Here is a 23,176-nt window from a genome sequence, read left to right as displayed (position 1 = left end):
TACTTCTGGCAAATAATGCATAAATATTGAGCTATACAGTATGTATTCATATAGACGTATTGTTTAACCCTTTAATTCCAGCAATATGAAGCAATCATCAGAGAATCCCAAAATTTGAAAAATAAGGTCCTAATGAAACTTTTTTTCAAATTTGTAAAAAGAAAAGTCAAAATAAATATGTGTAATAACAAGCGCTCAGATATGTATAACCCTTGCTAAATCCTGTTTGTTTTTTTCATGGAACCTGCAGATGCATGTGTTGACTTGCATCCATCAGTTTTTTTTTTTCAAAGCGAAATGTCAAAATTCTAAATTAGTCTCAAAATCATGAAATTTTAAGGTGTATCAAATTTGATACATTTGGCAATAAAGGGTTAATTATACAAATTGTAAATTAGAATGTACTTTAAATCTTAAAAAAAACATCTAATTTGCAAAGTGTGGCGGCTGTTATTTTATGTGTGGCGGTGCGCAACAATCTTTTATTTGTAGGGGAAACCCTGCACTGATACATTACCTGACTTCAGGGCTTGCCTGAAAGGGGATATTTGCTACCATAGAAGTTGATAGCCTGTAATCATTTGGACTTGTAATTCCGTCAATGGCAGACAAGGAGTTCATAGAAAAGAAATTAATGTAAAAGTTTATTTTAGTTTAGTTTAACCTTGTAAATCTTATGTAACTTTACTGAGAGTTTTGGAAACAAGTTGTGATTGTGTGTTGATTAGGCTGTAGTTATCTCAATAACTGTTAATAAGTTACGTTCAACAGTTTATTGTTATTACTGTAACACTGTTTACCAGAGAAAACTTGTAAAACATGGTAGTAGAGAATGGCAAGATGAGTCTAGCGGCCCACCAGGCTTAAAAAGCACTGTGTGAAACCCTGTATAATGTTTTTTCTTGGTCTGTAATGAAATAAAATTCCCCTCCAAAATGTGATTTATATTTTAATGCGACTTATATATGGTTTTGTGGCGATTCATTCTACATTACATTTGCGACTTCTAGTCTAAAAAATATGGTAAAAAAAAATGTTCATGATGTTTCAAAAAATCCTTTATTAAATATTGAACATCCATTGTGTTCTTGATTGCAGAGCTCCGTGCAGGACTGGGGTGAGGAAGTGGTTGACGGAGCCATCTACAACGTGACCCTTAAGAGAGTTCAAATTCAACAGGCGGCCAACAAGGGTGCTAGATGGCTTGGGGTGAGTGCCAAATTTCACTTTCCAGCCAAAATGTGTCATTCCAAGTAAAATATCACGTGCAACGCACGGAGACATCCGCCGATTGAACTCATCTGCATTGTTTTAAGGGCGTTGCATTGTGCGCTGGCGCCTCTCCACGTCGTGTTTTTTTACCATTTGAGTTATAAATCTCCCACTCTGGACTTCACCTTTGGAAGCCGTTCTTACTTTCTCTCTTTTAGCCAAAGCATGTGATTTCCTGACTTTCCAAGTTGGCAAGCAAACGGCTCCCCCCCATCTCCTTTCGCTCTCTCTGCAGTTTGATGAAATGCTGCTCCGGCATTAAAAGGCATTAACGGCTTTTCCTCGAGTTGCACATTTCGCGTGGTACGCAAAAAAGACACCTCTGTTTCCTTAACGCTGTTGTTTACGCGGCATTGCAACACGCTCAGCGGTAAAGCGCCGGGAGCTACCTATGCGGGGGGATTTGATGGATGGATGGAATGAAAATAGTACGAGAATAAGTCGTATTATTACGTCGAGCTATGGTTGATATCATCTATATAGAACTGATGCAAAATGACAGAGTCGGCGGCGTTAGAACATATAAAGAGGGCGAGATGCGAAATGACACACTCGCTGGCGAGAGTAAACAGCCGCCATCTTAAAGCAGTAGACACCTCTGTTAAAATCAACAGTATTACAAGGATTTTCGTTTTGGAATCTGTTGTGTTGCATATTCAGAAAGAAGGAGCCATATGAAGCATTTGATTACTTTTTTAATGAACTCGTAGCAGTGAAAACATAGCATCACATCACAAAGTATCCTAGCCAGACGCTCTCATCTCTTCTTCTCCGCATTATTCATACACACTCCTACAGCGCCACTCACTGGCCTAACTGGTATTGTCGCGACATTAACATTGCATGTGTCTATAAACACAACAGAATCGGTTTTCATCCATCATCTACTGCTTAATCCGGGGTCGGATCGTGGGAGCAGCAGAAGACAGACGTAATGTATTGTTTTACTTACCTGGTTTTGACGGCGCAGCGTGTCAATTCGGCTAGCTATGCATTTGGTTCTTGTATTCCATGAAGCACTGAGCTGACTTGTTTTTTTTTTTTTTTTTGTAAAGTTAAGCCAAACTTTTGAGCGCCACCACACCATGTCCATGGTTGTAATCAAGTTGCAATGCACAAACACGCGCTTGTTGTGGCTCCTTCTTCGTGCTTTTTGGCAGCATTTTTTTCCGCTCGGCGGTCAGGGCATCGAAGCATGGAATCGAAATGTAAAAATTCGAACGGTTCCGGGAGAACCGCAGTGTTAGAACCGGGTCCTATCAATGCTCGATGCCCAACCCTAGTTATATCCATCTACTAAATTTACATATCAGTTCGACTAAATAGACATTTAACTCATTTGCTCCCAAAAACGTATAAATACATTCTATTTTTAATTGTTTCAGTGTCCCAATGACGTATTTATACGTCTTTTATGTTTTGTTTTGTTTTGTTGTTTTTTTTTCAAAAAAGACATCTCTGGGTCGTGATTCAATTTAGCTCCAAAGCACAAAGCTGAAAATCCATTTTAAAGCATTAAAACGGGCCACTGGAGGACAGTAGTGCATTTGGTAAGACCCGCAACCCGATTCAACGGCAACGAACGGCCAAGCCACACGGCCGGGTGCTGGAGGAAGACGACGGAATGGATGCCAGGCGGCGGACAACCGAGCAGAACGACCGGGACCACTAGTGCAGTGGACGATACCTTTGAGTACGTGCTGCTCGCGAGCAGAGCCCGCAGAGACTCCAAAAAATTCATCTTTATGAGACAGACGGCGATGAGGGAAAAGTTTAGCCGGCTGTCGCGACCAGATCAGTGTCATCTTTCAGTTAGTTATGTGTAAATAAATTGCTACTTTGCTATCAAAAGCTCTATATGTTTTGTTGTTTATCTTATTTTCTAAAAGGAAAACATTATTCAGATGTTTGGGATGTAACTAAAGCAAAAAATAGCTGTGTATAAGTCAAAGTTAAGTTTGAAATGTTTGCTTTCACAAAAAGCTCAATTTCTCCGTTTTTTCACCATTTTTTCATTGCTCAAACTAAGGTATTTGCTAGTGGTGATTTCTGAACAATGGAAAAAGATATGGGCTAACTTTTTTTTCTGCTGAAAGAAGAGTCTAATCTTTCTTTTGGTGGGTTCTATGTTCATATAGCAATAGAACAGAATTTTCTGTGGGCCTTGCAGTCAAAATCCAGTAAAACGGCCGGGAATTTTTTTTTTTTTTTTTTCTTAATGTGGAAATGTGTTTGAACGACTTGTTAAGAGAGTTGTAAAAAACAAGCAAACAAAAAGTGTTAATATTTTTAACATTTAAGCTAGTGGACGTTTGCTATGCGAGTTTGGTTATGTCTATCAACTAAATTTACTTACCAGTTCAACTAAATAGACATTTAATAAACTCCTATTGTTTTGTGTTAAGTGTTTTATTGTTGAAATGTGGTGTCTTTTTTCCCCATAGTTGTACATGTTTTTGTGTTACAGCTTGACAAAAAATTTAAATGTGGAAAAAGTGCAAGAAGTCGAGGAAAGAACTTCCAAGATTTTTTATTTATTTTTAAATTAATTTATTGCTCATGTGAAATGAAAGTGCAATTATGTAGTTTGAAAAAACACTCAGGTATTTTATTTAGTATTTGCATTTAATGCTCATTTGAAAGTGCAATCTGAGCAGGCCAAAATAAATGTTATTGCAAGCATAAGTACTTGTACCTTTGATTTACATCTCCTAAAATTATTCTGCAACGCATTGAATGTTTGTTATCCTATTTCTCGATTAATCAAACTCATTAATCGATAGATTGATTACTTAAATAATGGATTGCTGCAGCCCTAATTACTCCACTCCAGTCTTGCATGCTGAGCCAACGGTTTAAAACCCTGCAAGCGTACCGCTTAGCAAAGTCATCACGTGCACTTTTGACCCAACCCCTGCTCCGACTCACATTGACGCTTATGTGTTTTTCTTGACTGGTTATCAGAGGGGAGTTCTGGGAGAACTTGGAGAAAAAGGAGGAGGGGTCCGCGCTGATTAGAAGCAGATTTAGAGCGTTTCCTGCCCTAGCTCGCTAACCTCGCCGACCCCCTCCCTCTTTCCGTCTGCGCCACTTCTTCTCCTACAAGTCAATCCCGGATTGTTTGCTGCTACTCGGTCTCAAGTCACAATAGTAGGACACATCTGGATAAGTGGAGAATGATTGAATATAGGTCAGGATTGTTCCACCCGCTTTCTGTTCCGGCATTGACGCTTGTTTTCAGGAGAATGACCTCATTTATTGCACTCCAAAAACAAACAGCAGACACTACACGGCACAAGTGTAGGCTAAGTTGTATTCTTATGTATGTTCACGTTTTTGTTTTCCATCAGGCGGAGGGCGACCGCTTGCCTCCCGGCCACACGGTGAGCCAGTTGGAAACCTGCAAGATCCGAAGTATCCGCGCCGGGACGTTGGAGCGTCTGGTGGAGACTCTACTGACGGCGTTCGGAGACAACGACCTCACTTACACGTCCATTTTCCTGTCCACCTACAGAGCCTTTGCTAGCACGCAGACGGTACTGCATCTGCTGCTTGACAGGTACTCAGAAAGATCATTTTCAGAAGCTTTTTCGTCCGATCCATTTGAACTGGGAGGCCTGGCAGCGATTGAATGAGCACACTCCTCCCAGTTCAAAATGGATTTGGCTGTCTACTACCGTTAATAGAACCGAATGACGTAAAGAGTGGTTCTCAAAATTTTTAAAGCAACTTAGCTCTCTAAGTAGGTACCACCGTCATGGCCTACTAATCGATATAGAAATGAATCAACTTTTTTTACTAGTTGATAATTAGTTTAGAGACATTGTTGACCTAAGAATAAGGCATATCGTCTTTTTTTGAGCCTCCTAATTGCAAATATTAGATAAAATTAGGGCTGTCAAACGATTAAAATTTTTAATCGAGTTGATTACAGCTTATAAATTAATTAATCGTAATTAATCGCAATTCAAACCATCTATAAAACATGCCATATTATTCTGTAAATTATTGTTGGAATGGAAAGATAAGACACAAGATGGATATATACATTCAACATATGGTACATAAGGACTGTATTTGTTCATTATGACAATAAATCAACAAGATGGCATTAACATTATTAACATTCTGTTAAAGCGATCCATGGATAGAAAGACTTGTAGCTCTTAAAAGATAAATGTTAGTACAAGTTATCGAAATTTTATATTAAAACCCCTCTTCATGTTTTCGTTTCAATAAAATTTGTAAAATTTTCAATCAAAAAATAAACTAGTAGCCCGCCATTGCTGATGTCAATAATTACTTACACAATGCTCATGGGTGCTGAAGCCTATAAAATCAGTCGCACCCAAGCGCCAGCAGAGGGCGGCAAAACTCCATAAAACACAATTAACAAGTGGGCATTTCAGTGTACTGTCATTTAAATCTGTCTGAGCGGGCGCATGTGCGTTAATTGCGTCAAATATTATTACGTGATTAATTAAGAAATTAATTACCGCCCGTTAACGCGATAATTTTGACAGCCCTAGATAAAATAAAATAATATTTGCAATAAAGAGGTTCAATTGAACATATTATAGATATAATTAGTATCTAATATTTGCAATTAGGAGGCCCCAAAAGATATCCCCAATTGGTTTTATGTATGTATTTTTTATTTACATTTTTAAGTGTAAATAGGAAAAGACCGTGAAGTTTTGTTTTTACATTTTTTTTTTTTTTTTAAATTGGGGAAAAAAACTCAATGTTCTTTGTTTGTTAATCTACTGTATTTATTTTTTTTTTTATTACATTTTCTATAAAAAATGGTAGAAAATGATAAATATTGTCATTATTTTTAAGTTTTTCATTTTTCTTTTATCTAATTTTAAAAAGTATTGATTTATTTTATATTTTACGCCAAAAAAAAGTAAATCTTTCCTCGATTAAAGCTCCAGCACTAGACATTTTTTCAGATTTAATTTTAATTTTATTTTATTGTATTTATTTATTTTTTTTACACAGCGTTTTGACAGTTGCCATCATATTTTCAAAGCACAGTGTACCGGAACAGCATTCCGGCCCTGAATCTTATACCGGAACTGCGTTCTGGCCCTGAATCTTATACCGGAACTGCGTTCCTGACCGTTCTGGCCCACTTTCACCCCTGGTCGTGCAGCCACCTTTGCATGATGTAGCTGTGTTGCAAATGTTGCACTTAGCTAACTGGTCATTTTTCTTTAAGAAGTTGAGACAAACCTTTGAGCGCCGCCGCACCATGTCCATGGTTGAAATCACACACACTTCATGTGGCTTCTTCTTGGTGTTCGGCAGCCATTTTTTTCCGATCGGCAGTCAGGGCATCGAAACATGGAATCGAAATTTAAAAATTGGAACAGTTCCTGGAGAATTGGAGTGTTAGTCCTGGATTCCATCGATACTCGATGCCCAACCCTAGTCATATTTTTATACTGTTTATTTGCATTTTTTGTTTTCTTTTTGTGCTGATTTTTTTATGCTCTGTATCTCAGAAGCAAGTGGAATGTAACCTGAGCGTGAGATCACTACTTTTATTTACCGTCACGTTGTTATATTACAGATACGGAAACACAGAAGAAAATGTGCCAGTTGCCAAAAAAAGCCAAGTGTCAGAAACCAATGGAGCCATCAGAAAGTGAGCTTGCTTTAGCTTTAGCTCTAACTGTGTTTTAATCAGGTTTCTATGGCTAACAAAGCTCAATCTTGTCTCCACAGTGCCTTAGCATCTATCCTACGTGCCTGGCTAGACCAATGTCCAGAAGACTTCCAAGAACCTCCCAACTACCCCTGCCTGCACATGCTTATGGACTACCTCCGAAGGGCCCTACCCGGCTCCGAAGCCTTACGTCGGGCGGAAGGGCTACTCGAGCAGCTGCAGGTCCAGGCCGGCGTGGACGAGCCTGACGGTAGCCCCCTGACCGATGTTTAAACGTGTTAGGTTATCTCTCGTCATGACTATTTCTATCCTCCCCTGTTTGCATTCCAGCTGGTTTCCACGGCAATAGTTCCTACTTCCCAGGCGAGGAAGATGAAGTTGACATGGAGGTCCAGGAGGACTTTATGTCCTTTGAGACCGACCTCGTGGCAGAGCAGCTAACTTACATGGACGCGGTAAGCGCGCTAGCTAAAAAAAAACTCTGTTTGTAAAAGGAAACGGACATGTGACGTTATCTATTCCTGCAGCTGTTGTTCAAAAAAGTAGTTCCGCACCACTGTTTGGGCTCCATCTGGTCGCAGAGGGATAAAAAGCATAATAAGCACAGCGCCCCCACCGTCCGCGCCACCATCACGCAGTTTAACGCCGTGGCGGCCTGCGTGGTCAGCACAGTTTTGAGGCACCGGCAGATACGACCGCACGTCAGAGCTAGGGTCATCCAGCGTTGGATTGACATTGCTCAGGTTTGCTAGCGAATTAACCAGCACTTAATGGTATTGGAAGCTAGCGAGTTAACCTTGAGTGTCCGCTAACAGGAGTGTCGCATTCGCAAAAATTTCTCCTCCCTACGAGCCATCGTTTCAGCACTGCAGTCCAACCCTCTGTACAGGTTGAAGAGAGCGTGGAATTGCGTCCATAAGTAAGTCTCACAATCGAGTTTCATGTCAGATTAGGAAGTATTTGATGTTCATCGTCTCCCGTCGCTCAACAGAGACAGCATGCAGACGTTTGAGGAGCTGTCAGACATCTTCTCTGATCATAACAACTACCTGACCAGCAGAGAACTGCTCATGAGGGTGAGCGTCCTTTTTTTGCCATACCAGTACTAGTGTAATTGCACATCCACTGCAGTAGATGGCAGTGATGCAGTCATTGTAAGAGTGTGCGGGGGAGAATTTGCTTTATGTTGTGTTTTTATGCTAACCCAGCGTAGAGCAGGATATACAGTGAAGAAAATAAGTATTTGAACACCCTGCTGTTCTGAAATTTTCATCGTAGGCGCATTTCCACCATGAGAGAGATAATCTAAAAAGAAAAATCCCGAAGATCCAGATTTTTTAATGATTTATTTGTGAGATACAGCTGCAAATTCTAGGTATTTGAACACCTGTACATCAGATAGAATTCTGACCCTAAAAGACCTGATAGTTCGCCTATTAAAAGTCCACCTCCACGCCATGTACAGTGCCTTGCAAAAGTATTCGGCCCCCTTGAATCTTGCAACCTTTCGCCACATTTCAGGCTTCAAACATAAAGATATGAAATTTAATTTTTTTGTCAAGAATCAACAACAAGTGGGACACAATAGTGAAGTGGAACAACATTTATTGGATAATTTAAACTTTTTTTACAAATAAAAAACTGAAAAGTGGGGCGTGCAATATTATTCGGCCTCTTTACTTTCAGTGCAGCAAACTCACTCCAGAAGTTCAGTGAGGATCTCTGAATGATCCAATGTTGTCCTAAATGACCGATGATGATAAATAGAATCCACCTGTGTGTAATCAAGTCTCCGTATAAATGCACCTTCTCTGTGATAGTCTCAGGGTTCTGTTTAAAGTGCAGAGAGCATTATGAAAACCAAGGAACACACCAGGCAGGTCCGAGATACTGTTGTGGAGAAGTTTAAAGCCGGATTTGGATACAAAAAGATTTCACAAGCTTTAAACATCTTAAGGAGCACTGTGCAAGCCATCATATTGAAATGGAAGGAGCATCAGACCACTGCAAATCTACCAAGACCCGGCCGTCCTTCCAAACTTTCTTCTCAAACAAAGAGAAAACTGATCAGAGATGCAGCCAAGAGGCCCATGATCACTCTGGATGAACTGCAGAGATATACAGCTGAGGTGGGAGAGTCTGTCCATGGGACAACAATCAGTCGTACACTGCACAAATCTGGCCTTTATGGAAGAGTGGCAAGAAGAAAGCCATTTATCAAAGATATCAAAAAAAAGTCTCGTTTAAAGTTTACCACAAGCCACCTGGGAGACACACCAAACATGTGGAAGAAGGTGCTCTGGTCAGATGAAACCAAAATGGAACTTTTTGGCCACAATGCAAAACGATATGTTTGGCGTAAAAGCAACACAGCACATCATCCTGAACACACCATCCCCACTGTCAAACATGGTGGTGGCAGCATCATGGTTTGGGCCTGCTTTTCTTCAGCAGGGACCGGGAAGATGGTTAAAATTGACGGGAAGATGGATGCAGCCAAATACAGGAACATTCTGGGAGAAAACCTGTTGGTATCTGCGCAAGACCTGAGACTGGGACGGAGATTTATCTTCCAACAGGACAATGATCCAAAAAATAAAGCCAAATCTACAATGGAATGGTTCAAAAATAAACGTATCCAGGTGTTAGAATGGACAAGTCAAAGTCCAGACCTGAATCCAATCGAGAATCTGTGGAAAGAGCTGAAGACTGCTGTTCACCAACACTCTCCATCCAACCTCACTGAGCTCGAGCTGTTTTGCAAGGAAGAATGGGCAAGAATGTCAGTCTCTCGATGTGCAAAACTGATAGACACATACCCCAAGCGACTTGCAGCTGTAATTGGAGCAAAAGGTGGCGCTACAAAGTATTAACGCAAGGGGGCCGAATAATATTGCACGCCCCACTTTTCAGTTTTTTATTTGTTAAAAAAGTTTAAATTATCCAATAAATTTTGTTCCACTTCACGATTGTGTCCCACTTGTTGTTGATTCTTGACAAAAAATTTAAATTTTATATCTTTATGTTTGAAGCCTGAAATGTGGCGAAAGGTTGCAAGGTTCAAGGGGGCCGAATACTTTTCCAAGGCACTGTATTATCCTGAATAAGATGCTCCTGTTTAAGGTCCTTCGTAGGGGTGTGACAAAATATCGAAATGGTGATATATCGTGGTACTTTGTATCCCAAAATCTTATCGATATGCTCCTGCAAAGAATTGAGATATAGTTTTTAAAATGTGTCAATGTTACAAAAAAAAAGAATAAAGGAACCAACAAGTTGCTACCAAAATCTTCCACCATAATAGTGTCTTGGTTAACTCTATGGCTGCCATTGAAGGTGCTTGACGTCCAATCCATTTAGATTGGGAGGGTTGAACGAACGTTCATTCATTCGAAACCAAAGCATTCGAAGTCACTCTTTCTGATTTTCAGGCCATTTACAGGTCAATTTCTGTTCATTTTAGGGCATTTACAGGTCGCTTCCTGTTGCATTTAAGGTCACTGCCTCTTCCTTTTGGGAGATTCCCTGGCTCTTCCTGTTCTGTAACCCAAAATCAACAGGAAGTGTCTCATAAAATGCCCCAAAATCAACAGGAAGTGATTGAAAATCAATAAAGTAATGATCTGAAATGCCCCAAAATTACTTCGTTGCCTAGCATTGGTTGCCACTGATGTTCAAACGGATTGGATGTCTACTAGTTGTAAACCCATTCCAATTCACAACAGAAGCTTGTTTTTCTGTTTATTAGTTGTTTTGTAGAATAGTTTGGAATGGTTTCCTGACCAATGTATAGATAATTGTTGTATCGCAATATCGTGAGATCGTTATTGTAAGCTTTGTATCGCAAATCGTATCGTATCGTGAGGTACCAAGAGGTTCCCACTCCTACTCCTTAGCTACATAAAGACACCTGTCCACCCCATACGATCAGTAAGACTCAAATTCCTTGTAACACGGCCAAGATCAAAGAGCTGTCCAAAGACACCAGAGACGAAATTGTATGCCTTCATAAGGCTGGAAAAGGCTACGGAGCAATTGCCAAGCAGCTTGATGAAAAAGGTCCACTGTTGGAGCAATTATTAGAAAATGGAAGCTAAACATGACGGTCAATCTCAATCAGAGTGGAGCCCCATGTAAGATATCACCTCGTGGGGTCTCATTGATCCTAAGAAAGGTGAGGAATCAGCCCAGAACTACACAACAGGAGTTGGTCAATGACCTGAAAAGAGCTGGGACCACGTTTCCAAGGTTTCTGTTGGTAATACACTAAAACGTCAAGGTTTGAAATCAGGCATGGCACGGAAAGTTTCCCTGCTTAAACCAGCCCATGTCAAGGCGTGTCTTAAGTTTGCCTATGACCATTTAGATGATACAGAGGAGTCATGGGAGCAAATGTTGTCGTCAGATGAGACAAAAATAGAACTTGTTGGTCATAATTCTACTAACTGTGTTTGGAGGAAGAAGAATGATGAGTACTATCCCAAGAACACCATCCCTACTGTGAAGCATTGCGGTGGTAGCATCATGCTTTGGTGGTGTCTTTGTGTACACGGGGCAGTACGAGTGCACTGTATTAAAGAGAGGATGACTGGGGCCCTGTATTGTGAGATTTTGAGGAACCTTCTTCCCTCAGTCAGAGCATTGAAGATGGGTTGTGGCTGGGTCTTCCAACATGACAATGACCCGAAGCACACAGCCAGGAAAACCAAGGAGTGCTCCATTAGAAAGTTGTAGCATGGTCTAGACAGACTCCAGGCCTAAACCCAATAGAAAACCTTTGGCGGGAGCTCAAACTCCTGTGTTTCTCAGCAACAGTCCAGAAACATGACTGATCTAGAGAAGATCTGTGTGGTTGTAGCTGTTCGACTTACACTCCAGAGTGACCGAATACTGTACTTCTAATATCTTTGTAGACAAACGATACCATTTATAGTCACGGCGGAGAGTCAGAGGTACGAAATATTAGGGCATCTTTATTTTGGGCCCACTCAGTCCAATATAAACAGTATGATCTTAAATTTCCTCTCACGGGACTCGTAAAATCTCTTTTCTTGTCATAAACTCGTGTGTTTACTAAGAATTCACTTAGCGATTGCTCGCTGTGAAATAATCTGACTTAACCCTCTCAAGGACAGTGGCTAGCTATTCAAATGTTACCACTAGCTTAACTAATTCAGTTCTACAGTAGGTGCTGTGGTAGTTGGTTAAAAAAAGGGAAATTTATCCAGCCCCTACCAATTAAAATGGACTGGACGTCTATTAACGTCAATAGCAGCCAAAGAGTTAAGCTATGCGAGTCACAAAAAATATATAATTCCAGAGCAAACTACACAAGGGCCAAACTTATTTGAATTTATGTATTTGTTATTCTTCTTTTTTTCCAATTTATTTTTTTCAAGTTAATTTAATTTAGAATTATTCATATTTTCTTTTACACACATTTTTGAATGGTATTTTTAAAATTAATTTATTAATTACTATTTAAATACTTGTTTTTCCCCCCAAAATAGGTCCTTCAAATAATTAATTACATTTATTTAAAATTATCTATATATTTTTTTATTGCCCATCACAACATAGGACTTATATGTGTTACAATTAGATTACAATCATTTTGTCATTTTATTGTTTTTTTTGTTTTTTTTAAGTGTTACTTAGCTTTTTTATTCATTTATATTTTATTTTTATTTAGAATTATTTGTATTCATTATGTGACCATTACAAATTCTTTTCAGTTTGGCTTTATTTAATTATTAATTATATTTTAATTATGTGATATACATATATTGTATATATAAATACGATATAAAATTATGTTATAATCATTTTTTTGTCATTTTAATATTTTTTTTTTAAGTATTACTTAGCTGTTTTTCAATTACCTTTTTTTCTTTCATTTTTGTTTAGAATTATTTGTATTCATTACTTGACCATTGCAAAATACATGTTCATTTTTTTTTTAAATTATGTAGTTATTTGGCTTTATTTAATTATTAAATGTATTTTAATTATATCATTTACATATACATAAATACAATATAAAATTATGTTAATTTTTGGGCATTTTAATATTTTTTAAGTATTTTTTATTCTTTCATTTTTATTTAGAAGTATTTGTATTCATTACTTGACCATTGCAAAATACATCTTTTTTAAATTTATTTATTTAGAATTATTTGGATTTATTCAATTATTAATTATATATTATAGCTATATATAAATAAAATATAATTATGTATAAATTAGCAGTAACTCATTGTTTATTAATATTTAAATAATTGATTTCTTTTCCCAAAATGGCACCTTCAATGAATTCATTCATTTATTTAAAATTATTTACAGATTTATTTGTTTTTAATTGCCCATCGCAAAATACTTGCGGTACACACTAATAGCACAATCGGATGTCAAATGAAACCCCTGTCTTATATGAATGCACACCCTTGGTCAAAAGTTTTAAGACACTTCCCCATCCGACCAAATGGTGAAGTGTCTCAAAACTTTGGACCACTGGGTGTAATGGAGAAAAAAAAAACATAATTCATGCATGAATGGGTTGAAAAATGAAGCGAAACGTTTATATTTTTCCATGACGCCAACTATTTTCTCCCTCTGTGCGGGCCCCCGCAGGAAGGTACTTCAAAGTTTGCCAGTTTGGAGACTTGCGCCAAAGAGCATCACAAACGCACCCACAAGAGACTCCAGCTGCAGAAGGAAATGGTGAGTTTGGGTTAAAATTGCCTTTCAAGGATACATCATGGAGTCATTATTGGCTTTTTTCATCTTAGGGGGCCATGCAGGGAACTATACCCTACTTGGGGACCTTTCTGACGGATTTGACCATGCTTGACACGGCACTTCCTGACTTTGTAGAGGTAAAAAAACAACAAAAACGTGTCAGAACAAAAGTATTAGTTCAAGAAATAAATACATTTTTATCCTCCGCAGGGTGGTCTTGTCAACTTCGAAAAGAGACGAAGGGTGAGTGGCGCGTTTGTCGTAAGGGGAAGGGCTAGTGTTTTAAATGTCGGCTGATTGGACTGTTGTTTACCTGCGCAGGAGTTCGAGGTGATCGCGCAGATCAAGCTGCTGCAGTCGGCGTGTAACAGCTACTGCCTGACTCCGGAACGGGGATTCCTAAGATGGTTTAGGAGACAGACTCAGCTCACTGATGAGGAAAGGTATGAAGGAGAAGGTTTCACTGCTATTAACGGGGATGGAGAGATCATGAGTTTAGTTATTGGGAGACTATGAGTTACTATAGATCTGTGGGAATTTGTGTGGGGATGCTTTGGTCTGTTTGTTAAAGGGAACCACAGACAGAAAGACGTGTAGTTCTTAAAAGATAAATGTTAGTTAAAAAAAAAAAAAAAAAAACCTGAGGGAAAACCACGGTAAGAGGCAGACAAACGAGAAAAAAAACCAAGGCAATGATGCAACTAGCAACGAAGTGATATACAAACTGTCAAATGGCAAAAAGTTAATGTTTCGGCAAGCCACCTAGGATCGGTTTGAAGACACTGCTGATGAGCTGGATTTGGATGCAGGTACGGCGTTGGGAACTCATCCCACAGCTACAGTGGGGCAAATAAGTATTTAGTCAACCACTAATTGTGCAAGTTCTCCCACTTGAAAATATTAAAGAGGCCTGTAATTGTCAACATGGGTAAACCTTAACCATGAGGGACAGAATGTTGAAAAAAAACAGAAAATCACATTGTTTGATTTTTTTTAAAGAATTTATTTGCAAATCATGGAGGAAAATAAGTATTTGGTCAATACCAAAAGTTCATCTCAATACTTTGTTATGTACCCTTTGTTGGCCATTACGGAGGCCAAACGTTTTCTATAACTCTTCACAAGCTATTCACACACTGTTGCTGCTATTTTGGCCCATTCCTCCGTGCAGATCTCCTTTAGAGCAGTGATGTTTTGGGGCTGTCGTTGGGCAACACGGACTTTCAACTCCCTCCACAGATTTTCTGTGGGGTTGAGATCTGGAGACTGGCTAGGCCACTCCAGGACCTTGAAATGCTTCTTACAAAGCCAGTCCTTTGTTCCCCTGGCTGTGTGTTCGGGATCATTGTCATGCTGAAAGACCCAGCCACATCTGATCTTCAATGCCCTTGCTGATGGAAGGAGATTTTCACTCAAAATCCCTTGATATATGGCCCCATTCATTCTTTCGTTTACACAGATCAGACGTCCATGTCCCTTTTGCAGAAAAACAGCCCGAAAGTATGATGTTTCCACCCCCATGCTTCACAGTGGGTATGGTGTCCTTCGGATGCAATTCTGTATTCTTTCGCCTCCAAACACAAGAACCTGTGTTTCTACCAAAAAGTTCTATTTTGGTTTCATCTGACCATAACACATTCTCCACATCCTCTTCTGGATCATCCAAATGCTCTCTAGCGAACCGCAGACGGGCCTGGACGTGTACTGGCTTCAGCAGGGGGACACGTCTGGCAGTGCAGGATTTGAGTCCCTAGCGACGCATTGTGTTACTGATAGTAGTCTTTGTTACTGTGGTCCCAGCTCTCTGTAGGTCATTCACTAGCCCACCCCGTGTAGTTCTGGGATTTTTGCTTGCCTTTCTTGTTATCATTTTGATGCCATGGGGTGAGATCTTGCATGGTGCCCAAGATCGAGGGAGATTATCAGTGGTCTTGTATGTCTTCCATTTTCTAATTTCTTTACACCAAGCGTTTTACCTATTGCAGATTCAGTCTTCCCAGCCTGGTGCAGGTCTACAATTTTGTCTCTGGTGTCCTTCGACAGCTCTTTGGTCTTGGCCATAGTTGAGTTTGGAGTGTGACTGACTGAGGTTGTGGACAGGTGTCTTTTATACCGATAATGAGTTAAAACAGGTGCCATTTATGCAGGTAACGAGTGGAACCTCGTTAGACCTTGCTAGAAGTTAAGACCTCTTTGACAGCCTAGAAATTTAGCTTGTTTGTAGGTTACCAAATACTTATTTTCCACTCTAATTTGGAAATAAATTCTTTAAAAATCAAACAATGTGATTTTCTGTTTTTTTTTATACATTCTGTCTCTCATGGTTGAGGTTTATCTATGTTGACAATTACAGGCCTCTCTAATCTTTTCAAGTCGGAGAACTTGCACAATCGGTGGTTGACTAAATACTTATTTGCCCCACTGTATGTAACAAAAGAATCTGACCAGCAGCAGAATGTGACAAAATCATGGCAGTCATCATACTAGCTTCGCTTGCTAGCTAGCACAGCTATTCTCCCGGTGCATTCTAACCACGTCAGGTCAAAACGTACTAAATATTTTAAGATTTTTAAATCAATCCAGGTCACTTCCGGTTGAATTCTGGCCACTTCCTGTTAATGTGGGAGCATTTGTGGGTCATTTCCTGTTGGTTTTGGTCTGTCAACGAATAAAACACAAACTGGAGATTTTTTTTTGTCTTAGTTCAAACTCAGTCAGAGTGAATGGGGGGAAAAAACTTGTAGATTTGAATGAGCCATAGCCTGGTGCTTTTCAAAACATCCCCACAATTCAAGCAGTCAGACGTGTAGGAAGACTATTAATGTTGGTCATCACCGTCAATGGCAGCCAATTTGAATGTCTCTCAAAACTAAAAACATTGTCACTTTTTGGAGCTGTTGAACAAGGTCGGAGGTTTTCACTTGGCCGACTTTCATTGTCGTCACCCCTTATGCAGTGACAATGAAAGCCGTGCGTGAGGTCACGGTGGAGAGCTTCTATTGTCCTGCCGCACAATGCCGTTTTCATCTGGGGTGGCCGAAACGCTCCCTCGTCGATGTAGTTGATGATTTGTGACGTTTTGTCGGCAGCTACGCCCTCTCCTGTGAAATCGAAGGCCTCGGCGACAGCAGCCCGACGTCACCCAAGCCCAGGAAAAGCATGGTCAAGAGGCTCAGCCTGTGAGTATATACTAGCGCTAACACAAAAGACTCTTTTGTGATTTGTGAACGCATTAGTTCATGTTTAAATCCCGTTATTTACTGTTAAATGACGTTGGGCAAAACATTTTTTAGCTGTAAATGCATAGCAACCAATTCCACATATCTCATTTTTATTCTTTACAAAGATAATCATCTACTTACATTGCGAAAGATCAGAATATTAAAGGTACGGGATTTTTAGAGTAAATTTATAATACTTTTCTACTCCATGCTCCACTAATGCCCTGAGATTTTTACTGTGAATGCCCCAAAAAGACCCTCAATAACTGAGCATTGTTTCACCGAGCCTCCGTTGAGTTCGCACTTGGCAAAAACACTTTTCTAGCCCACCCAAGACTTGCTATTTACTAGAGGTGGGATTCTTTGGACACCTAACGATTCGATTACGATTCAGAGACTCCGATTCGATTATAAATCGAATATTGATGCCCCCCTCCCCCCATTTTTTTTTTTTTTCGTTTTGTATATTTGTTCCAAAATTGTTCAAAAATCCTCTCAGGCTAAATAAACCAAACTACTATTTTAGTATCAAGTTACCGGTTAAAAACAGTAAATAAAATACTCAAGTCCCCATTCTGTATCAGCAGCTTTAAACTACATTCACTAAATTTAATGTTGTGAATCAACCGTTAAAGTTGTTAAAATTGCGACCGTTATTCCATAATTTCCCTCATGTCTACTTTCACCATGTGAAAGTTTTAAAACTGTTTCATCATTTAAAGATAGATTCAAGTCAAGATTTTGCCAATTTAGGGGTATTTTAGATAAAAAGTAATTAGGTTCTCTACAACAGAGCCTTCTAGAGAAGTCTACTGCTTTAAGATGGCGCCTGTTTACTAGCGCGGGAAAGTCAGTCATTTCACATCTAGTCTAGATATATGTGATATCTACCATAGCCGTATGTTGCCGAATGTTTGTAGCACCTAGCAACTGGACGCTGTTTGTAGCGGCTGACGGCCGCAGTCAGGTATTATTTTTTTGTTTTTTACCTAGCGGCATTAGCTGCACATGATATTTACTCTCGGTCCGTTCCTCATTGTGTCTCGAAGACCGCGCTGACTGCGTTTTATTTCCGCTTTACCTGATATAATTCAATAATCGGAATTTGGATCGTTCTCGAATCTTCCACGGCCGAATCGCGAATAATCTAAGAATCGGAAATTTTGCACGTCTCTACTATTAACAGTTTTTAAGTTTGTGATGCCGACTTGATGGGCTAAACACTCGTTGCTGTATGTTCATGCTCGTACAGGCATGTTCGCCACGAACAAGAGCTGCAGTTACGCTTTAGGCCGGAGGTGGCAGTAGCGAGTAAAAAAGTGACAATTCCCGTATCTTTTAACTGTTGTATAATCGTGGCGCCACTGGTATGAACATAGTACAATGAACCGAAGTATTAATAATTTTTTTTTAAACTTAAAAACACATTTTGTGTTTTTAATGAAAAACAAAGAATATATCAACAAATATCGACAATTTTTTAAAATTTAAAATCCATTTCTGAATATTTTTTTCTTTGTATGACAAGAAATGAACGTATCAAGAACATTTCAATATGCTACATTTAAAAAATACTTTACTTAATACTAAATACTTTTTAAATTACTCTGCTTCCCGAACAATAACAAATAATGGCAGGTAATTAAATTAAAGGTCATGCAAACTCACCATTTCAGAACAAAACTAAATAGTATAACTAGCAATTCATGAAACAACTGGAACAGTAACTGAAGGAACAATTAGCGCAAACCATGAACTTTGAATGTTAGTTACAGTGCCGCATTGCATGATAGGAGGCACGAGTTAGAGTGGTAGTATGTTGTACTACAATAATGTTAGACTGAGGAAAATAAGTATTTGAAGACCCTGCAATTTTGCAAGTTCTCCCACTTAGAAGTGATGGGCGGGTTTGAAATTTTCATACTGCTGCAAATAAGTATTTGAAGACCTGAGAAAATCAATGTTAATATTTGGTTCAGTAGCCTTTGATTACAATTAAAGAGGTCAAACGTTTCTTGTAGATTTTCACTAGGACTGCGGCAAGGATTTTGCACCACTGCTCCACACAGATCTTCTCTAGCTCAATCAGGTTTCTGGGCTGTCACCGAGAAGCACTGAGTTTGAGCTTCCTCCAAAGATTTTCTTTTGGGTTTAGGTCTGGAGACTGGCTAAGCCCCTCCAGAACCCTTGATATGCTTTTTTACGAAGCCACTCCTTGGTTATTCTGGCAGTCTGCTTCGGGCCATTGTCATGTTGGAAGACCCATTTTCAATGCTCTAACTGAGGAATCCCCAAAATCTCACAATACACGGCCCTCTCCTTAATACAGTGCAGTTGTCCAGTCCCATGTTCAGAAAAACACCCCAAAGCATGATGCTACCACCCCCATGCTTCACAGTAGGGATGGTGTTCTAGGGATGGTACTCATCATTCTTCTTCCTCCAAACGCTACGAGTGGAATTATTTTGACGACTTTGACCATTTTGACCACATGGCGTTCTCCCATGACTCCTCTGGATCATCCAAATAGTCATTGGCAAACGTAAAACGGGCCTGGGCATGTGCTGGTTTAAGCAGGAGAACCTGCTGTGCTGTGCTATGCAGGATTTTAAACCACGACGTCTTAGTTTACTACCAACAGTAACCTTGGAAATGGTGGTCCCAGCTCCTTTCAGGTCTTTGACCAGCTCCTCCTGTGTAGTTCTTGGCTGATTCCTCACCATTCTTAGGATCATTGAGACCCTCCGAGGTAGATCTTGCATGGAGCCCCAGTCCGAGGGAGATTCACAGTCATGTTTAGCTTCTTCCATTTTTTAATGAATGCTCCAACGGTGGATCTTATACCATCAAGCTGCTTGGCATTTGCCCCGTAACTCTTTACAGCCTTGTAGAGGTCTACAATTCTGTCTCTGGTGTCTTTGGACAGATCTTTGGTCTCGATCATGTTAGGTATTGCAGTCTTCCTGACTGTATGGGGTGGAAAGGTGTTTATATGCAGCTAACAGCCACAAACAGGTCGAAAAGTCAGACTCAAAAAGTCCACCTCCAGTCCATTTATTCGTTGGACTTTTTAAAGGCGACTAACAGGTCTTTGAGGCTCACAATTCTAGCTAATAGACAGGTGTTCAAATACTTATTTGCAGCTGTATAATACAAATATGAGCAGGACACGCCACCCAAATGTCCCCAAATGACCTGATATGACCAGGACACACACCCACTAATGGCCTGATATGACCAGGACACGCCCCCCAAATGACCTGATATGACCAGGACACTCCCCTCAAATGTCCCCAAATGACCTGATATGACTAGGGCACGTCCCCCAAATGTCCAAAATGACCTGATATGACCAGGACACTCCCCCCAAATGACTTGATACGACCAGGACACAACAGCCCAATGTCCCCAAATGACCTGATATGACTAAGACACGCCCCCCAAATGACCTGACGTGACCAGGACATGCCCCCCAAATGTCCCCAAATGACCTGATATGACCAGGACACGCCCCCCAAATGACCTGATATGACTAGGACACGCCCCCAAATGTCCAAAATGACCTAATATGACCAGGAGACGCCCCCCAAATGACCTGATACGACCAGGACACAACAGCCCAATGTCCCCAAATGACCTGATATGACTAAGACACGCCCCCCCAAATGACCTGATATGACTAAGACACGCCCCCCAAATGACCTGACGTGACCAGGACATGCCCCCCAAATGTCCCCAAATGACCTGATATGACCAGGACACGCCCCCCAAATGTCCCCAAATGACCCCAAATGACCTGATATGACCAGGACACGCCCCCCAAATGTCCCCAAATGACCTGATATGACTAGGACACGCCCCCAAATGTCCAAAATGACCTGATATGACCAGGAGACACCCCCCAAATGACTTGATATGAACAGGACACGCCTCCCAAATCTCCCCAAAGGACCTGATATGACCAGGACACGCCTCCCAAATGTCCTCAAATGACCTGACGTGACCAGGACACGCCCCCAAAAGACCTGATGTGACCAGGACACGCCTCCCAAATGTCCCCAAATGACCTGATATGATCAGGACACCCCCCCCCCAAATGTTCCCATCAACAGAAAGTGACATGATATTGTCCCCAGAATGTCCCCAAACCAATCTGGGTGGGGTTAAGATCTGTTATGTCCACACAGCAAAGCCCTTCAGTAATTTCTCCAGAAATTGCAGTTTCTAGTGCAAATAAATTGTTTTTAAAAATCATACTCTATGCATACTCTGTGATTTCCGCATTTTTTTCCCTCTTAGATTATCTCTCACAGTGGACAAGCACCTACCATAAAAATTCAAACCCGCCCATCATTTCTAAGTGAACTTGCATATCACAGAGTGTCCAAATACTTATTTTCCTCACTGTATGTTAATAAGACTGTATTTTTTGTCTAATTAAGGTTGTTCCTGGGATCTGAGAGCAGCGCGTCCAGCTCCCCCGTGCGCGAAACTCCGCGCTCGCCACCTACCGGCAGCTCCGGCGAAAGCATGGACTCTGTCAGCGTCTCGTCCAGCGATTCCGGCACTCCCTCGGAAGGCGAGGGCCTTACTCCCACCCGCGCCGCGGACCCCCGCCGCAACAAGGTGGTGCTCACATTTCCACTAAAGGCAACATGACTTGAATTAAATGGACTTTTTTTCTCCTCAGTTGTCCGAGTCGTCGTCTTGCACTTCACTGCATTCCATGGACACGGGCTCGTCCGGCGCTAGCGTGTCGCCCTCGCGGACCCACCGGCGATCCGTCTCCCTGACGCCCGTGTCGCCTTCGTCGCCCGGGCAGACGCCAGCGTACAACACGCAGGCGCAGGACGCCTGCATCGTCCGAGTTAGCCTGGAGCACGGCAACGGGAACCTCTACAAGAGCATACTGGTAACCTCGCTATGCTAACTGCTAAACTAGAGAGGAGAATTAAGTCTTTCAGCGCCGTTGACGGCGATAGTCGTCCAATCACGTGGCTTTTAGTCCATCACTAAAAACAAAAAAATTCAAATAATTTTTCACGCTAATCCTCTTGATTCTACTTTCCCCAGCTGACAAGTCAAGACAAAACACCAGCCGTAATTTCCCGCGCCATGGCCAAACACAACCTGGAGGAGGAGCCTGACGACGGGTTCGAATTGGTTCAGCTCATCTCCGACGACAGAGGTTTGTCAACCCCGCCGCCGAATCCCGCTCCACGTTTCTCAACTCCGACCTCAAATTCTCCAGAACTGATCATCCCGGACAACGCCAACGTCTTCTACGCCATGAACACGTCGGCCAACTTCGACTTCCTGCTGCGGGCGCGCGGATCGGCGGCAGCCGCGCCTGTTCAGCTGCGGCCGCGTTGCAGCGCCACCTTGCCGCGGACGCATCACCACCGCTCCAGTTTGTCGCTCCGACTCAGCAAAGTCACACTGTGAAAATGAAAAAAATGACCTAGTAAAAACTGCTGTGACCAGTGAAGCCTGTTTAAACAGATGAGGAAACAGCGCCCTCCGGTGGCAGCCTTGACTTACTACAAATGGGATTTGCACAGACTCTAAAGCGCCAACAACAGTATTCACTTATTACATATTTCGCTGTAATTGACAGCAATAGACGTCCAATTCGATAGGACCGGCTGGGTAATCATCGGCCGCCTACCCAGCCGGTCCTATCGAATTGGACGTCTAATTACTTAATATTATTAATAGTATTAAAGACAAACCTGTGTGTAAACGAGCTGCTTGACGAACGCCGGGCGTGCGTTCTGATTGGCTCATCTACCGCGGCCTTTCTGACGATTGGTCGTCGTTCAGCACTCGTCGCACTTGTCACTTGAGACGCCAACTTGCCAATGTACGATGGAGTACGAGGGCCAAACACAAAACAAAAAAAAAAGGACTACAAGAACAATAATAAATTTTGTTTCCTTCCTTATATATATCAAAAACCATATTTTTCGTTGTTGTTAAGCGAAATAAAAAAAAATTGATTTGAATAATGACTTAAAAATGTGATTAAGGTATGTTGGTAATAACACAAGATAAAAATTACAAGAAAAAAGTTGTAAAATTATGAGATTAAAGAGGTAATACTAAGGAATTTTATGTAATATTATGAGAATAAAGTAATATTAAAAGAAAAGTCGTAATATCACTTTTTCTCGTCACTCTTAAATTTTTTTTCAAAGAATATTACTACGTAACATTTTTTAATTGTAATATTCCAACTTTAATCTCATAATTAGGGCTGTCAAACGATTAA

At 40.7% G+C, this 23,176-nt stretch overlaps 1 protein-coding gene across 4 annotated transcripts in view; it reads left to right on the top strand.

Annotated features, from left to right (window-relative positions):
* The window catches only part of rgl1 (ral guanine nucleotide dissociation stimulator-like 1), a 92,834-nt gene extending 70,446 nt beyond the window's left edge, over positions 1–22,388 (top strand). For all 4 annotated transcript variants that reach the window (XM_057840990.1, XM_057840991.1, XM_057840989.1 and 1 more), the window contains 17 exons: positions 1,099–1,209; positions 4,623–4,831; positions 6,851–6,925; positions 7,006–7,196; positions 7,277–7,401; positions 7,474–7,689; positions 7,762–7,865; positions 7,938–8,022; positions 13,577–13,666; positions 13,735–13,821; positions 13,895–13,927; positions 14,006–14,127; positions 16,774–16,863; positions 21,348–21,531; positions 21,596–21,817; positions 21,979–22,093; positions 22,157–22,388. In XM_057840990.1, coding sequence (XP_057696973.1) covers positions 1,099–1,209; positions 4,623–4,831; positions 6,851–6,925; positions 7,006–7,196; positions 7,277–7,401; positions 7,474–7,689; positions 7,762–7,865; positions 7,938–8,022; positions 13,577–13,666; positions 13,735–13,821; positions 13,895–13,927; positions 14,006–14,127; positions 16,774–16,863; positions 21,348–21,531; positions 21,596–21,817; positions 21,979–22,093; positions 22,157–22,350 — 2,253 coding nt within the window. In that variant the 3' untranslated portion in view covers positions 22,351–22,388. The remainder of the gene's footprint in view (positions 1–1,098; positions 1,210–4,622; positions 4,832–6,850; positions 6,926–7,005; positions 7,197–7,276; positions 7,402–7,473; positions 7,690–7,761; positions 7,866–7,937; positions 8,023–13,576; positions 13,667–13,734; positions 13,822–13,894; positions 13,928–14,005; positions 14,128–16,773; positions 16,864–21,347; positions 21,532–21,595; positions 21,818–21,978; positions 22,094–22,156) is intronic.
* Positions 22,389–23,176: the final 788 nt, after the last annotated feature.

The sequence above is a fragment of the Corythoichthys intestinalis genome, chromosome 7, assembly GCF_030265065.1.
Source record: "Corythoichthys intestinalis isolate RoL2023-P3 chromosome 7, ASM3026506v1, whole genome shotgun sequence".
Classification (NCBI taxonomy): Eukaryota; Metazoa; Chordata; class Actinopteri; order Syngnathiformes; family Syngnathidae; genus Corythoichthys; species Corythoichthys intestinalis.
Note: the sequence above shows the minus strand (reverse complement) of the source record. Positions and strands in the feature narration are given on the sequence as shown.